The sequence below is a fragment of the Phyllobates terribilis genome, unplaced genomic scaffold, assembly GCF_046119375.1.
Source record: "Phyllobates terribilis strain yellow unplaced genomic scaffold, ASM4611937v1 Scaffold_7__3_contigs__length_470593459, whole genome shotgun sequence".
In the NCBI taxonomy this organism is placed as follows: domain Eukaryota; kingdom Metazoa; phylum Chordata; class Amphibia; order Anura; family Dendrobatidae; genus Phyllobates; species Phyllobates terribilis.
Genome location: NW_027362767.1, coordinates 95,826,784 through 95,845,853, shown reverse-complemented (window position 1 = coordinate 95,845,853; position 19,070 = coordinate 95,826,784). Strand labels below are relative to the sequence as shown.

Sequence of the window (19,070 nt, the reverse complement as noted above, 5' to 3'; positions counted from 1 at the left end):
AAAAAATAGTTTCTTTCTCTGCCAAAATTGATCAGTCATTATCAAAAATCTCAATTCTGAGGTAAAATCTGTATTCAGTGAAGACAGACTTTCCCATCACTGAGATACAGTACAGACCAAAAGTTTGGACACACCTTCTCATTTAAAAATTTTTCTGTATTTTCCTGACTATGAAAATTGTACATTCACACTGAAGGCATCAAAACTATGAATTAACACATGTGGAATTATATACTTAACAAAAAAGTGTGAAACAACTGAAAATATATCTTATATTCTAGGTTCTTCAAAGTAGCCACCTTTTGCTTTGATGACTGCTTTGCACACTCTTGGCATTCTCTTGATGAGCTTCAAGAGGTAGTCACCGGAAATGGTCTTCACTTCACAGGTGTGCCCTGTCAGGTTTAATAAGTGGGATTGTAGCAACTGGCATCTATCTCAGTGATGAGAAACTCTGTCTTCACTGAATTCCAATTTTCCCTCAGAATGTAGAATTTTGATAATGACTGATCAATTTTGGCAGAGAGAGAAGCAGATTTCTCTGATGAGATATATTACAAAGTTGCTTATTTTCATGTGTACTATTTATTTATGAAATAAAAACTAAAACAGTGGTTATGTTTTAAATTACTTATGGAGCTTTGTATGGCCTATAGGTCCACTTTTGACCTGGCATAAAGGAGACTTGTCTGACAGCAGTATGAAGTAGTGACAGGCTCCCTGGTCTTAATATGTGTGCATTCAGTAGTTTTTCTAAATTCAGTCTAATGGTTGCAGTGCAGTGCCATCACTGTGATCTAGGAGTCTCGCCCTGCCTTCCAGCTGCTGATTGACAGCTATCTTTCTATGGACAGTATAGGGGAGACTGCTGTTAATCAGCACCTGAAGGGCGATGGAGGCTGCACCACATTATCAATACATTTCTACACCTCCCAAAAATTATAATAATGAGAAATTACCCCCCCCCCCAGAAAATGAATATTATGCAAAGAAAAAAATTAGTAGTATTGTTTTGCAGCAATTATAGTGACTTTTTCAACAACAATTGCTTTACAGCATGGGAGGGGAACTTTTTTTCTTCCAAGGGCCATTTGGATATTTCTACTGTCATTCGGGGGCCGCACAAAATTATCAGCTTGAAAATTACCGTGCTATATTTGGTCAAACAATTACCTTGCCCCTAATGTGATGGCTGGAGCTGCTTCTCTTTGGTGTGGCTGTGGTGACAGGTGGTATTGATCGTGTTGCTTTTCACAACCGGTTTTCCAGGTTTGTGTCAGTCTGGAGCGCAGTCACTCTTTGTGATAAGTTTTGTAAAGCATATACATCACATAGGAGACACTTTGACTGCTATACATACATCACACAGGAGACACAGGGACTGCAGTAAATACATTACACAGGAGAAGTGGGAGCTGCAGTATATACACACTACTGGGGAGGGCTGGGGCCCTATACACCTGGGGCCGTATACACCACTGGGGCGAGGGCTGGGGCCCTATACACCTGGGGCCCTATACACCACTGGGGCGAGGGCTGGGGCCCTATACACCACTGGGGCGAGGGCTGGGGCCCTATACACCACTGGGGCGAGGGCTGGGGCCCTATACACCACTGGGGCGAGGGCTGGGGCCCTATACACCACTGGGGATGGTGGGACTTCGGCTGCTCTCTTCTTCTGTGGGACTGGAGTGCATTGCGCGCAAACTCCGCCCACAAAGTATGACATCACGCTAGCGCTAGCCTACGTGAGGACGTAATCCTTCTATGCATTTGTGGTTTAAAGGGTCGGAATCCGGCATAACGCGGCTGCCAGGCCACTGTGGTCCCCGATAACCTGACTGGGCTGCAGAAAAGGGCCGGAGGTTTCTCACCTGCTTTAAAGCATGAAGTTCAGCTACTCCCTAGAGTCAATGGCATGCTCCACCTGTAGTCATGGCTTGGACCGTGCATGGCACGCATGATGTGGTATCAGTTATGGCTTATATGGATTCTCATTAGCATTTTATTCATGTAGGGTGTTTTATGTTTATCCTTTACCAAAGACTGTATGTGGATGTCATGATTTTTCTCATGTCTGTCCTCTTTAGATAAGTAAAGAAGATAATTGCAGCGCTCAGAACAATGACTCGTTTTTCCATCGTGACTCGATTCCAACAGATGAACTCTACCGCAGCTCCGCCATCAGGCCTTCTCCCTTTGAAAACCTTAATCCCAGAAGAGCCTATATGCACACCCAGGTGAGACAGCGAGGTGCTTGTGTTGCTTCATCCACTCCTCTCCAGGGTCAATGGGTTCATAAACTTTATATTGTAGGTGTATGCTTACACTTTCTCCAGTGCTATCAATGATGGTCATTACATTTCCAGCTCCACTGGCGGCATAAGGAGCAGTGAAAGTGAATTACCTTTCTCGAGGGTTTCTTCACAGGTTTTAGGGTTTCCCATCCCCAAAATAAGAGCATATTTGAATGCACACCCGCATAGGGTTATGGCAATCCAAGTTTGGCTCATTTAGCGTTGTGGTGGGTTTCAATCTTTTGACCCCAGGGGTCAAAAAGAAGGGAGGAGGAGGCGATCTGTCACCCATTGTGATTGTGTCATTGTCATTCTGCCTGTGATAATAATGTGATTAGTACTACTGGAAAGTGGTCTCTACAGTACAGGAAATGTCAGACTAAGTGGCCAGTGTGAAAACTTTGGTAAACTGGAAAATGAGAAAAACGTAAAAACTATTTAAAATACCGTAATCTTAATTTAAACAAAAACCGTATTTTTCAAACAATATATTTCCATTTTGATTGAAAGAGCTTTCCCCTATTTTTAAGAATTACTCTATATACAAAATATGATATAATATATTAGTATTTATTATACATTTTATATATTTGTTTATATATATATATATAATCACACATGCTCTGATCTGGTTTTCTGAGTTGAAGAGAAAAAAAAATTCTCCACGTTCTCTATAATGTCACTGTGAAAATTGTACTGCACATCCAAGTGCAGTCCGATTTTTTTATTTATTTACTTTTCTCCCCACGGACCCATAGATTTGAATGGTCGAGTGCCATCCGATTCTCGGACACAAATGTTGCATGCTAAGACTCCTTATTTTTTCTCCTTGGACTGACTCGGTCCCAGAAAAAAATAGGACATATGTACAGCCCCATAGAGTAACAAAACGACAGATAACACTCGTCCGAGTTATACAGTCGTCTGCAATGGCTATAAATGCCTATAAAGTAAGCTGCTCATTTCACATGATCACTCACCCAAGCCACTATCTCTTCCAGGTCCCTCTCAAGCCCCTCCGCCACGTCAGCTTCCAGGATGAAGATGAGATTGTGCGTATCAACCCTCGGGACATCATCATTCAGCGCTACGCCGACTACCGTCATCCTGACATCTGGAGGAACGACACTGAGCGCGAGGAACATGAGATAAGTGCTCCTTTCACCAAGACGGACTGTAAAAAGAACAACTATCTTTACTCTCCATCTAATGGCAAAAACTCGCTCAAGGAGCAAAAAACATCCGGAGTTTTTAAGACTCAGCCGACATCCTCTCTAAAAAAGCGAAGGAAAGAGGATGGAGAACGCTCGCGTTGCGTCTACTGCCAGGAGCGCTTCAACCATGAAGAGAATGGAAGGGGAAAGTGTCAGGATGCTCCGGATCCCATCCGCAGGTGCATTTATCAGGTCAGCTGCATGCTGTGTGCCGAGAGTATGCTCTACCACTGCATGTCAGATTCGGAAGGAGACTTCTCTGACCCCTGTTCTTGCGATGCCTCCGATGAAAACTTGTGCCTGCGCTGGCTGGCTCTAGTCACTCTTTCCTTCATTGCCCCCTGTATGTGCTGCTACCTCCCTCTACGAGCCTGTCACCACTGTGGGGAGATGTGCGGCTGCTGTGGGGGGAAGCACAAAGCAGCGGGATGACACCGTGACTCCGCAAACACAGGAAGAATTTCTTAATTTGCCAGGTGGCTGCTGGAACCGACGCGGGCAGTTTTAAGGTGACGACAATGAAAGTGGATCACATGTGGCGGACTGTACCGGAGATATCTGCCTTCAGATAGGACCAGCGAGAATATGTAACAGTGCCAGTCTTGCATTAGATATATATATAAATATATATAAATATTATTTTATTTTTTTCCTTTTTGTAATTAATATTATTTTATTTTTTATTTGCCATTCCGGAATGAATGCCGATTATTCAATCATCTTGTAACATATGAACTACAGGACATCCCACCAGATGAGAATGTTTGATGAATGGATCGGAAGTGAATGTTTTATAGAGAGAGGTGGTGAGGGAACTATAGAACAAACATATAGAAATGTGTGTGTATACTTTTCCATGTCCCATCTTCTCTCAGTTTAATAATAACTCTGGTACTTCCAGAACGTGAACTAATAACCTTGTATAGAAAAAGCGAGCGATTGGATGACCTACAAATACACAATATCCGAATTAATTTTTAGTGGAACTAAATAATTTCTAGTTTTATTCAAGTGATTTTTTTCTGTATAAATAACAAATCTCTATATTTAACTAAATGTACGGTACTAGAAAATTTTATGACTTTTGGGAGAAAGTTTCTTACAGTGCGCTCCTGACCCAGCTTCCCTTGTTTTCCTGATTAACATTTGGGACATTCCGGTATAGGGCCAAGTCATGCTGCCATGTAGGGTGACCATGTGTCTCCGGCAGCTGAATGGTTAAAACAAAGCTGATTATCAATGTATTGTTTTTGGGGTTTTTTTATGTTTTTTTTTTTCCTGATGGTTTACTGTTTATTCAGCTTTTATCTGTTTCTCAAATCTACCTGTGTTATGTCACATTATTTATACACTCTGGTACATAGAATATAACACAAGTGTCAGATCCTGGTTTGTGCCTCTTTATTCTAGTGTGATGGATCGATATAACAATTGCCAGAATTTTCATTATTTTAATTTGCAGTTGGAATTGCTATTCTAACCCTATTAGGTCTTTCTCAAGAGCAACATGGCGGTTTATAGGGTTTTCACGAAAATGACTATCTCCACAGGCGACTGTCCCTTTACTTTTGCATTTCTGATAACAGAAGTCTTAGGGTATGTTCACACAGTGTATTTTTGCAGCAGGTTTTTCTGTACAAAAAAAATTGTTGCCTGGAAAAATGTTTTTGATGCTTTTCTTTTTCTTAAACTGCCGCTCGAAAAACCCAAAGCAAAAGAACATAACTTGTGAATGAGATTTTAGAAACTTTATTTTCCTGCTAAAGAAAAAAACTATGACTAATGAATATTCTTATAGCCAAAATGTATCTGGCTGAATAAGAGAGATACACTTAAGTATCGTGAGAAAAATGATGCTACAAAATATCTCACAAATATATATCAACTTTATTAAATATAAAATTTTACGGATTTTTGTTAAAAAAAAAACAAAAACACAGCTTCATCAGGGGGTGTGTCCCCCTGATGAAGCTGGGTGAAACGCGTGTTGATATATTTGAAATATTTTGTAGTCCCATTTTTCTTTTAGTTTATTTTAAAAAAAAACTGCATTTTTTTCCCCCTGTATCAAAGAAAAACACAATGTGAGCAAACCTTTAGGCTAAGTCCCCATAGGATAAATACATAGGGGATTTTCCAATGGAAATGGGCACCATGTCAATGTATCCTGTAAAGTTACCACTTATTTACAGAGGAAATGTGCAGAAATGATGCGACATTTCGGCAACAAAACTGCATTTGGACTTTACAGCAGTGGATACAGCACATGAGAATGTACAGTGAGGGTATGTTCACACAGTGTGTTTTTTTTTTGTTTTGTTTTTTTTTAACACGTTTTTGGCTAGGTCGGCTCTGAAAAACATCTGAAAAAATTGCTAAAAAATGCTTGAAAATCTCTTCCTATTTATTTTTGAAAAACGACTTTGCTGTTCATACGTTCAGGCTTTCGATTGCATCTTAAATAAGTCTGCAGACCACTTTATAATAGAATGCAATGAGAAGTCTACAAAACCTCCTGGGTGTTTTTTGAGCATTTTGTAAGCAATTTTGCCTAAAAAAATAAAAATGATGCTGTTTCATTTATTCCTTAATGGATTTCAAAAATGTTAGACAATCTTCTTCAAAAAAACTCAAACTTTTACTGAAAATGCCTAAGAAAATTAACACTTCAGAACAAGAAAATACCAAGAAAACTCCTGCGTTTCTGCTTCAAAAAAGTCACTTTTTGACCACCCGAAAAAAAAAAAAAATGTTGTGTGAACATTCCCTTGAGGTGTGAGTTGAGTTCAACCAGCCAGTCATAGGGCTTGTGGATATGGAGTTTTTTTGAGCAGAAACTGAATGGAATCTTTCCAAATCCTCCTCAAAAACTTTAAGTTTCTGCTCCAAAAACTCAGTAAAAAGACTCTGGCCCCAATTCATCAAAGTGTTTATGCCAGAAATATTACTTAATTATTTTTGTTTTATTTTTGTTTTTAATAAATGAATTGTCTGAAATGACGAACAACATTTTAACCTGCAGAAATGGAGCCGCTGTTTTTCATGGGCTTTGTTTAACTTTGAAATTTAAAGGTACATTTCCATCTGAGACAGTTATTGCTGAACCATTTTCTGCTGTTATCAGCACTCCAATAGATGTGATTGTAAAAAGTCTGACATACTCGGCCCAGTTATGAGATGGGTGTTAGGGGACCCCCATTCTTCAGACAGGTGGGGCATACATCATTCATGACGACTTGCTCTACATGTTATGTCTTTTAACACTTCTGTTAACCATTCCAGGCTTCATAAAACTGATGATAAAGAAGTAAGCAGGCCAATATTTTACAGGTAAAAAAATAAAAAACAGCTGTAGCAAAGCCACCGCAAAAAATGACTGAGAAGAAGATAAAGAAAACACTTAAAGAAAAAAAACATAGCCAGTGTTTTTCTGAAACGTGTAATACTTCAAAAATTATGCAGGAACCTCGGCGTCTATAAGATGCTGCACGCACATATCCTAAGGGGGATGTATTCTGAGGATGTGCCAAAAATATCTCCCATGAGTCTTAGCTGCCACACAGAGTCCAGAGTAGCACTGGTTTCTGGTCTTGGACAACTGTTTTTAAATCTTGTTTCTGTTATTAAACGGGTTGTCCAGGCTTGGGGCTTAAGTCTGTCACTATGTGACTGCAGTGCGCACTGTCAGGATTCTCCGGTACTAGTAGAGGCTGCTCATGTGACCGCAAGTAAGCAATTTGCATACTTCCGGCCACATTCCGACTAGACATGTGGTCTTCTCAATACACTTGTGTTGTTTGAGACCGTGCACGTCTTGTCTGCATGTGATCTGCCCACTCTCGGCATCAGAGAATCCTGACAGTGAACACTGAGAGGATTCATAAGTCTGCAGTCACATAGAGTAACAGACTTGACCCCAAGGCAGGACAACCCCTTAAATAATAGAAACAGGATTTAAAAATGTTTGTCCAAGACCAGAACTTGGTGACAGACTTGAGCCCCTAACCTGGACAATTCCTTTGACAACTTATCCTTATGCAATTTATCATTCAATAAGTGACTTTTTTGTTAAATTATTGTGTAAAAGCCAAAGCCTCTAGCATCCACACAAGGTTTTTTTTTGTCTAGTACAGGAGGGGTTCGCTTTCCACTCCTAATACAAACTGCTTATATGGAGGATTCTGTCATATGGAGGAATCTGAAGTCATATTGGTCAAACCTCTTCCTTACACCATCGCAAACACCAGAAGAGTGCAAACGCCATGCTGCATTTATAGAAACCACTGAATATTTTGTGTTTTGTTTTAATCATGAGTGAATAAAATTGCTGTAACCGCTGGTGCGGATGTACTGTTTAGGTCTAATTTGTAGATTAAACAGTCTAAGGCCAGTATCGGGTCAGTATTTTTTCTCAGGAGTGGGAGACAAAACCAGGTGAGGAACAATCAGAGAAAAGGTATAATAGAAACAAGTCACCAATTCTGCATTTATCACCCACTCCTGGTTTTGGCTCCCACTCTTGACAAAAAATACTGACCAAATACTGATAGTGGGGCCATGGCCTAAAATTGCAACAAGTTGATGGATGAGTCTCGGGCTGGATGACCAATCTGGCACAAGTTCAGATACACTTCTGGTTTCACCACCAGTGGGTTGGCTGACTTTGCCAGTCTTAGAGGGAAATTGGCACGTTGGATCACTTTTGATCTGCAAATGTGGGGTAAATCTTCAGGTCAATAGCATTAGGAAAGTGTCTGGACGCTGTACGGAAGCATTACAGAACCAGCTGTCAGTAAAAGTGCCAGAGCCGGTGATCTGAGCCGTGACTGTTGCCGCATTGTATGATTGAAAGCCGGCGGCTCCTGGGAGGAAGAAAGTTCATTTTCTTCTGGGTGCTGCCTAGATTTGCAGGTTACTAGCATTATCGAAAGTGACAGGTTCCCTTTAATCTTTTCGTACGATCGTGAGCTATTTTGTTAAGCCTGTGCTTGGCAAAGTCCGGTGGCTCAGTTGGCAGGCTTATGAAGTAAACCGAGGCCTAGAGGAGTCAAGGCGATATCCACTTATTGTGAGAGTCCTACAGGCCTTTCTACACTTAGGCCTCATTCCGACGTCCGTTCTTCACATATTTGTTGTCTGTGATATTTTCAGATTAAACATGCCCCCATTGTAGGTTATGGACGGAGTGTCCACAAAAAAAAAAAATTAACGGAGACATGTCTGTTTTTGATCTGCATTGCGGGATGAAAATTGCTTATATAAATCGATGGATCCATGAAATTATGGATGACATCAGTGATTAATTTGATATATAAAAAAAAAATGATGGTAAAATCCAAACACTATTGAAACTCGGATCCAAAAAACTCAAGACACTCCACCATGTTTTACATATGTGAAAAATCACTGATGTCTGAATGTGGCCTTACCCATAATCACATGTTGGAGATTGCGGATGTTCTGTCAATGTGCAACCAGAAGATGTATTACAATAATCAATTTGGAATTTCTATGTTAAAGGGATATTCCAGATTAAAAAAAAAACCTCCATCGGGAAGTCATACAGATAATAGAAGCTACGCTCACCCTGATCCAGCACTGCAGCTTCGCTGGTCTCTACCGGATTGGAATCAATTTCATCTCGACCATCAATGGCCATAGAGGTCAGATGGCTGGTTGTCCTGACCATACACGCAGTCCAGCGTAGACTGTCGGAGTGGCAGCGCTGTAGCGGTGAGTGGATTTCCCAGGTGAGTATTGCTTCTTTTATCAGCATGGCACTCCACTGGGATGACTGTTCAAACCAAGGACAGGTTCTCAGTGCACCCTTGGTGTGGCCAAACATTTAAGTGCAACTTCCCACCTGCTTGTTTTTCCATCTATCTCCTCCCTCCTCTTCCCAGATTGGCAGCTCTGACTTTACAGGAGTCAGGAAAGGGCAGAGATTGATGGAAAACATATAGGTGGGAAGGTGCAATGATGTGTTTGGCCACACCAAGGGTGCACTGAGAGCCTGTGCTTAGTGTGAACAGTCATTTTATGCTGACAGATTCCCTTTAACTGCATGTGATTCTCTCAATGGTACTTCAATATGCAAAATCAATCAGTTTAAATTAAACTTATTGTCATCATCTTCCACTACGTAAAAACGTAGCCTTATCCTGGTACATAAAAGAATTCTATTTTTTGTTATATTTTTATTGTTCTGTTTATATTTAGATTGTAATAAAGAACCAATTTACAAAGAAATTGTATTTAATATGCTACATTCTCATATCGGTCAATGATTCCTACCTGTATGATCTGATTTTCGGGGTGTAAGGCAGCATAATTTTTCAATAAAGTGATTGGCAGATTTCCTAATTAGCACATTATCAAATGAGATCAAGTTGTCTGAAAGCACAGGGATGATATTATTTTACAAGATTAGACCCCTTTGTCCCATACTGTGAGGCACAGATTCCTTCTCTATAAGCATTTCTACTGTGGAAAATACCTACTATATATAATTCAGCATGCCCGTAATGTGCCATGATTTTTCATTGATAATTCTCACCGTTCACCGTGTCTTTTAGAATAAAACTTTGTATTGCTGTATTAAATCTTGAAGAATATTACATAGACACAGAATTCTATATGCTCCATACTATAGATCCATGTCACATGGCAGTAATACAGCTAAATACACTGTTCAAAATAATAAAGGGAACACTTTAAACAACAGAATATAACTCCAAATAAATCAAACTTCTGTGAAATCAAACTGTCCACTTAGGAAGCAACACTGATTGACAATCAATTTCACATGCTGTTGTGCAAATGGAATAGACAATAGATGGAAATTATTGGCAATTATCAAGACACCCTCAATAAAGGAGTGGTTCTGCAGGTGGGGACCACAGACCACATCTCAGTACCAATGCTTTCTGGCTGATGATTTGGTCACTTTTGAATGTTGGTTGTGCTTTCACACTTGTGCTAGCATGAGACGGACTCTACAACCCACAGAAGTTGCTCAGGTAGTGCTGCTCATCCAGGATGGCACATCAATGCGAGCTGTAGCAAGAAGGTTTGCGGTGTCTGTCAGCTTAGTGTCCAGAGACTGGAGGTGCTACCAGGAGACAGGCCAGTACACCAGGAGACGTGGAGGGGGCTGTAGGAGGGCAACAACCCAGCAGCAGGACCGCTACCTCTGCCTTTGTGCAAGGAGGAACAGGAGGCAAAATGACCTCCAGCAGGCCACAAATGTGCATATGTCTGCACAAACGGTTAGAAACCGACTCCATGATGATGGTATGAGGGCCCGACGTCCACAGATGGGGGTTGTACTCACAGCCCAACACCGTGAAGGACGCTTTGCCAATCCTGGTGTTCTGTGGCAAATGCAAAGTCGCCACTGGCGCCCTGTGCTCTTCAAAGATAAAAGCAGGTTCACACTGAGCACATGTGACAAACTTGACAGAGTCTGTAGATGCCGTGAAGAGCGATCTGCTGCCTGCAACATCCTTCAGCATGACCGGTTTGGCAGTGGGTCAGTAATGGTGTGGGGTGGCATTTCTTTGGAGGGCCGCACAGCCCTCCATGTGCTCGCCAGAGGTAACCTGACTGCCATTAGGTACCGAGATGAGATCCTCAGACCCCTTGAGAGACCATATGCTGTTGATGTTGGCCTTGGATACCTCCTAATGCAGGACAATGCTAGACCTCATGTGGCTGGAGTGTGTCCAGGAGTTCCTGCTGCAAGATGAAGGCATTGAAGCTATGGACTGGCCCGTCCATTCCCCAGACCTGAATCCGATTGAGCACATCTGGGACATCATGTCTCGCTCCATCCACCAACGTCACGTTGCACCACAGACTGTCCAGGAGTTGGCGGATGCTTTAGTCCAGGTCTGGGAGGAGATCCCACAGGAGACCATCCGCAACCTCATCAGGAGCATGCCCAGGCGTTGTAGGGAGGTCATACAGGCACGTGGAGGACACACCCAATACTGAGCCTCATTTTGACTTGTTTTAAGGACATTACATCAAAGTTGGATCAGCCTGTAGTGTGTTTTTCCACTTTAATTTTGGGGGTGAGTCCAAATCCTGGCCTCCATTGGTAAATAAATTTGATTTCCATTGATGATTTTTGTGTGATTTTGTTGTCAGCACATTCAACTTTGTGCAGAACAAAGTATTCAATGAGAATGTTTCATTCATTCTGATCTAGGATGTGTTATTTGAGTGTTCCCTTTATTTTTTTGAGCAGTGTATATAACATTTTCATTAAACACCAAGTGAGTTGAAGGTGCATCTTATGCAGTTGTCAAACAATGCTCATATATCATTAAATATATGTAATATATAAAATTCTGACTATTGATGACCAGCAGAATTTAGAACATGATTTCCAGGGGTAAGATCTCACAGATTTGGAAAGGACCTCCAGGGTCATCGTGTCCAACCCCCCACTCAATGCAGGATTCACTAAACCATCTCAAATGTCTGTCCAGCCTCTGTTTGAAGACTTCCATTGAAGGGAGACCTCACCACCTCTCCTGGCCGCCTGTTCCACTCATTGACCACCCTAAGGCTTAGTGCCCATTATGCAGAAATGAAGCAGAAATTTTCGTGACCATTTCTGCATCTCCTTGGCAGAAAAACGCATGCAGTTTTTCCATGCATTTTTTACGCGTATTTGATGCGTTTTTGCATTCGTATTTGCCATGCATTTTTCCAATGCATTGTATGGGCAAATACGCATGCAGAAACGCACAAGAATTGGTCATGTCCATATTTTTTCTGCGAGTAAAATCAGTGCAGAAAAAATCCTGACCATGTGCACAGAACTTGCAGAATGTCATAAGAAGTCATGGGATAAGGTATGCAATGCGTTTCTGGAGCGTTTATGCGCTGCAAATACGCACCAAAAAACGCACCAAAAACGCATCGTGGGCACACAGCCTCACTGTTAAAAAGTTTTTTCTAATATCTAATCTGTATCTTCTCCCTTTCAGTTTCATCCCTTTGCTTCTTGTGTTTCTATGTGCAAATGAGAATAAGGATGATCCCTCTACACTGTGACATCCCTTCAGATATTTGTAGACCGCTATTAAGTCCCCTCCTGGCCGCCTTCTTTGCAAGCTAAACATTCCCAGATCCTTTAACCGTTCCTCGTAGGACATAGTTTACAGTCCACTCACCATCTTGGTAGCTCGTCTCTGAACTTGTTCCAGTTTTCAATGTCTTTTTTTTAAATGTGGTGTCCAGAACTGGACACAGTATTCCAGATGAGGTCTAACAAAGGAGGAGAAGAGGGGGATAATTACTTCATATGATTTAGACTCTGCTTCTCTTAATACATCCCAGAATTGTATTTGCCTTTTTTGCTGCTGCATCACACTGTTGACTCATGTGCAGTCTGTGATCTATTAGTATACCCAAGTCTTTTTCACACGTGCTGTTGCTCACAGACATCTGTCTGCAATTCCTCCAACCTTTCCAAAGGATCTTCTGAAGTTCAAGCACAGCGTGAAGGGCTCATTCAGACATCCGTTTTTCACTGATGGAACTCGTACTTATAGTCTATGGGGCCTAGGCTTGCTGAGCCAAAACGGTGCACACTATGTGTTGATAATAAATCCACACTCCAAATTTTTTCAAAGCCCCTGGAGCTGGTGTCTTTTTCAATTTTTTTGGTTTACGTTCAAGGAGTTGTTCCACCCTTACGGCAATGTGCACAGGGCATTCTGATTGATAATAGATGACGGGGATTGCAGTCTCCATTATATGCTTGTATTACAGCCTATGGGTTAGTGAAATATTTGCATGCCATTCGTGTGCTGTCTGTACTTTACTGACAACAGAAGTTTAAGAAACCTCCATCCATTTTTTTTTTGCGTAGTAGAAAAAAATTATAAAAATGATGTTTTTGCTGCATAAGATGCGCAACATTTTACAGCACCCCCTTTATCAATAAGATTTCTGAAATCTCAGTCATTTTGTTTTTTGTGCATCTTTTGAGTTCTGTATTTTTGCCAAGATGCAGCAGGTCAATTCTTTTAGTGGTTTTGACCCATTAAAATAAAAGGGGTAAACACGAAAGAAAAATGCGTTACCAAACTCTGATGGTAAAAGCTAAGCAAACTGATGAAAATCTGATCCAAATCACAGGTGAAAATTGTTCAGTTTTTTTTCTTTGCATGTGAGAAAAAAATCACTTGCTGATCCAATGAACTTCCTACTTTTGAGACTGTGGTGGAAAGTTTGTCACGATTTTCCAAAAACGCAGTAAAAATGCTGCAATTTTCTACTGATATTTCAAAATTTTGGCAAAAAAATGCATTGTGCGAGCGAAACCTAGTTTCTTATTTTTCTTTCTTTGTGTATGAATATTACAGATGAATCACACTTGGATCAAACACATTTCATACTCCTGACATTTTACAAGATACAGATGCAAAATGCTGTTCAAATATGGACTTCTACTTTGAAGGAAAATTCTACTGTAAAACTTTTTCAACCTTTTCACCATGAAGCCACAGAAAATAACTTTGTGCACAGTTTCATTTAATAACCTTGCACTGACTTTGAGTTTGCAGTTCAGCTGGAAATAGAGAAAACATAATTAGTGGTGAGCACAAGTGCTCATCACTCGAGTTTGCCGAGGGTGCTCAGGTACTCCCCCCCGAGTCTCGCAGGTGTTCGAGAGACATGTTTGAATCCCCGCGGAAGCATGTTTCGCGGCTGTTAGATGGCCACAAAACGTTTGGGGGTTGCCCGTGTATTTCAGGCAATCGCCCCCATGTTTTGTGGCTGACTAACTGCCTCGAAACATGGCCATGTGGATTGGAACATGTCACTCGAGCACCCGCGAGACTCGGTGCGTACCCGAGCACTCTTGGCAAACTCGAGTAACGAGCACTTGCGCTCATCACTAATTATAAGCGATTACTTCTTGCAGATTTGCCGTTGAAAAAACAACGGAGCTCTCCTTATACACATAAGTGTATTTGATGAAGTCCTAAGCTCATTGTCCCACCATGAGCCGCGTAGTACATTGTGATGCATTAGTAGAGCTGGAATTTCATATAGCAAGACTTATGAGCTGATAAGACTAGTCATGGTAACTACATGCCATTGCCGATCCTCCCTGTCAGTCACACCTGCTAATGTCACAAAGCAGGTTCTTCTTCTCCAGGGTAGCAGGGTCCAAGTTACACATTTCACAGGAGAACAATGCTTCTACTGACCCCTCCAGCAGCCAAGAATGGAGGCAGCAGAGCCAGTTGGCTCACATTCAGGCTTGTTAACTATTAGTTTTGTGGATAGAAACAAGCCCAGGGATAATTTTCCTTCTTATGTGACAATACATTCAGTAGCTTCACCTTTGCACATGTTCTTCTGAGCACAAAGGCTTCCTATGTATTTGTAGCACTTAGCTTTCTGAATGCATCGAGGCCCAATAAACATCCAGAGTCTCAGCCACATCCTCATTTCTTCTACAAAACACATAGAGCCCGATTCATATTTTGCCTTTTCTTTTGAAGTCTATTTTATTTATTTGTCTTGATATTCTCAGACAGTTTTTGCACCAGAATCATCAAAACGGTGCACACATCTCATGAATTTTGCGTGAAATAATAAAAATGGTCTTTGTTTTTGTCCTGAACCTGTTTTGCAATTTTTTAAGGTCTCTAAATGGTGCAAAATTTGCAGCCAAATATCTAACATCTAAAAATCAATCCATTTAGGAAAAAAATGTTGCTACTTTTTAAAAAGTAGCAAGTCGCAGTTGAGGAATCAGCCAAACACATTTGGAAACCTCCGTAAACTTTAAAAAAGGTGCAATTTAACACGCTTTCCAACACTGAAATTGCCACACCGAGAAAGAAAAGTAGTGGAGTTATGGAAATTACAGGATGGATAGATGTGGTACTGATCTGCAAATGATGAAAAAATGGAAACAAAATTTTCAAACCATCTAGATTTATTCCAAATCAAGTATGACGACCTGTGCAGAAATCCTCACACTTACACACCTCAGTTGCTTACAATGAGGCTATTAAAGATTGCCTGACGAACAGTCTGCCACACTGAATGCACTTGGGCAAATCATCAAGATCCGCTGTTGGCAGCTTCCTTTGGAATAGCTGACCAATGAAGTCCCAGATGTGCTCAATGGGAGACAAGTCCGGAGATGCTGCAGGCCATGGTAGCATGTTTGCAGTCCATAAAGGTTCAGTTATGGAATCGGTGATACAGCCATTTCTGCAAAGTGTCCTAGGAGCCGTTTTTAAGATGACAACACCAAGCCACATGTTGCTTGTGTTACTGTGAGCAGCCTGCATAGCCAAAATGTGCTACTATGATCTGCAGCGTCTCCAGACTTGTCTCCCATTGAGAACATCTTTGACATCATTTCTCAGCAATTGCAAAGGGAGCTGCCAGCTCTGATGATTTGCCCCAGTGCATTCAGAGTAGCAAAATATCACTTGGACAACCATTAATAACCTCAATGATAGCAGCAATGGCTGTAAGTGCAACCATAAAGCATCTGAAGCTTACGGGCACATTGCAATTCTTAAGATAAGAAACTGTATTTGGCTTCTACATTTCATTCCCTGCTGATGTATGAAAATGGATGCCATATCGATGACAATACAGATGAAAAATCCTCCTCTTTTCTGGATGAAAATCGGACAACTTTTTTTTATCCACCGGTGTGAACTTAGATCTAAAAATCTGGGAGAATGTCTCATTAGTCTCTATTGTTCTGATAAACTCCTGAAACATTTAGGGTTTGTTCACATTTACGCAGTCAGACTCTTTCCCACCCACATGAAATTCTATACAGCTTACACACAGTGACTGGACCCAGTATTCACATGGAGAATGGTGACAACAGATGGATTCATCTAAACACTGCTGTAATGATGAGTAGTACACATTCATGTAAGCAGATTTCTGGAAATATATGCAATTCAGTGCAGAGGAACAGAACTAAGCAAGGAAAGTTCAGCTGAATTGCAGGGTGGTGAGTGGCTTTCTCTTGGCTGATCCCTTTCCGGATTACACATATTGATCCACATCAACATCCCATTAGAGTTGGTGATGTCAGCTGCACACCATATGTCTGCTTTATAGAGGAGTTAGTGTAAAAAAAATATTATAAATTGAATTATTTTCTTACAATAGTACATGTTGAAGAGTGGGATATATAGTGACTTCAAAAAGTATTCATACCCCATGAACATTTTTCATGTTACACCCACAAACTTAAATGTATTTTATTGGGATTTTATGAAATACCAACATAGAGAAGCAAGTATTTGTGAAGTATTAAAGGTCATTTCAAGGACGACAGAGAGAGAAAAATTTGGGAATTAAAATTATTAAGAATGTTCAATTCCTTGACAACAGGACTCAATCTAACACCTGGATTTATGACTCACTACATGGATTCAATTCACACCTCCAGACGGTCTGAGGATAATTAAACATTCCCACAGACTTGCCATTTGCAACTGAAAACCCTAAGGCTATGTGCCCACAATGCAGAAATGCTCAGGATTTTTTCCTGAGTGTTTCTGCATCTCACTGGCAGAAAAAAACGCATGCGGATTGTACATGCGTTTTTCCTGCCAGGGACAAGAGGAAGTGAAGTGTTTTTGCATGCATTTCCGCATGCGGGTTGTCAAGCGCTTTCCAAACGATTTTAGCATCACTTGGTCAACTTGTCAACTTGGTCACACTATATAAATCCATGCAAACGGCATGGATTTATATATTGTGACCGAAAGAATGGTAAAAAAAAAAAAATATATATATATATACTTACCCTCTGATGGCCCCCTGTGTCTGGCTTCCCTCCGTCCTGGCTGCCGGCTGCGGTACACTGAAGTACCTGCCGACGTCAGCGTCGCGTGACCCGTCACATGACTATGACGTCAGCGCAGGTTCTTCAGTCCATCGCGATCTGCCGGCATGAAAGGACGAGTGCAGCGGGGGCCGTCAGAAGGTAAATATAATCTTTATTTTTTATTTTATTCTTTTTTTCACAGTTTCTATGGTACCCGGGTCCGGAGGAGAGTCTCCTCTCCTCTAGACCTGGGTACCATCCGCACATTGGAACGCATGCATTCCGCATGTCCGTATCTAGTGATGCGTAATCCATGCGGTCTATGGCAAGTCAATGGCGGCGAAAACGCAGCGCTTCCGCAAAATAATTGGTAGTGCTGCGTTTTTTTCCGCAATGATAATCCGCAGCGGAAATTTCTGCAGCATGTGCACAGGACATGCAGATTATCATTGGGGAACATGGCAGGCCTTCTACCATGCGTTTTTTAAGCGTTTCTGCAGCGTTTTTGCCGCTGCGGAAAAGCTTAAAAAACACATCGTGGGCACACAGCCTTAATTTGATCTCTTTGACTTATCATTAGGAGGCATCACCCCTTACTCCTCATGAACAAATGTCTTGCTGTAACATCTCTTAAATGTTGTGCCTTTTGTCTTATCAATTCATTTGTAATATTGCCTCTGTGCTCTGAAAGCTTGCATATATATATTTTTCTGGTTAGCCTATAAAGGTATCACTCCGAGAATACTTGTTTCATTTTTGGGCACTAAAGTATTTACATCGATTTTTCCGGCTAACACGGTACCACAATATAACTTTGTATTGAACATCATGAAGTGTAAAGGAAATGATACATGGTTTTCTAATTATTTAAAAAATGTAAATTTGAAAATTGTGACATGCATTAGTATCCAGCCCCCCTGAGTCAATACTTTGTAGGACCTCTTTCAGCTGCAATTACTGCTGCAAGTCTTTTGGGGTCTGACTCTACCAGCTTTGCACATCTAGAGGTGACATTTTTGCCCACTCTTCTTTGCACACTCACACTCGCTCTCGCTCAGTGAGATTGGATGGAGTGCGTCTGAACAGCAATCTTCATCGTCCACAGATTCTCGATGGGATTTAGCTCTGGACTGTGACTGGGCCATTCACACACATGAATATGCTTCCATTTTAACCATCACACTGTAGCACTGGCAGTATGTTTAGGGTCGTTGTCCTAGTGGATGGTGAATCTACACCCCAGTCTCAAATCTACAACCTCTAAGGCCACATTCGCACGTTCAGTATTTGGTCAGTATTTTACATCAGTATTTGTAAGCCAAAGCGAGGAATGGGTAAAAAAATTTTTAGAAATAGTGCACATGTCTCTATTATACTTTTTCCTCTGATAGTTCCATTCATGGTTTTGTCTTACAAATACTAAGGTAAAAAAGTCACCAAATACTCAACATGTGCATGTGGCCTAACAGGTTTTCCTCCAGGATTGCCCTGTCTCTATCTGCATCTATATTCCCATCAACTCTGACCACCTTCCCTGTCCCCGCAGAAGAAGAGCGTCCTCAGAACATGATGCTGCCACCATGTTTGACGGTGGGGATGATGTTTTCAAGGTGATATGCAGTGTTAGTTTTCCGTCACACACAGCATTTTGCTCAAAAAGTTCTACTTTGGTCTCATCTGACCAGAGCACATTCTTCCACATGCTAGCTGTGTCCT

The 19,070-nt window shown here is 41.2% G+C and overlaps 1 protein-coding gene across 1 annotated transcript in view; it reads left to right on the top strand.

Annotated features, from left to right (window-relative positions):
• SPRED1 (sprouty related EVH1 domain containing 1) overlaps positions 1–9,760 on the top strand; it is a 63,366-nt gene extending 53,606 nt beyond the window's left edge. The window contains exons 5-6 of the mRNA XM_073639019.1: positions 2,091–2,240; positions 3,299–9,760. Coding sequence (XP_073495120.1) covers positions 2,091–2,240; positions 3,299–3,943 — 795 coding nt within the window. The 3' untranslated portion in view covers positions 3,944–9,760. The remainder of the gene's footprint in view (positions 1–2,090; positions 2,241–3,298) is intronic.
• The last annotated feature ends 9,310 nt before the right edge of the window (positions 9,761–19,070 follow it).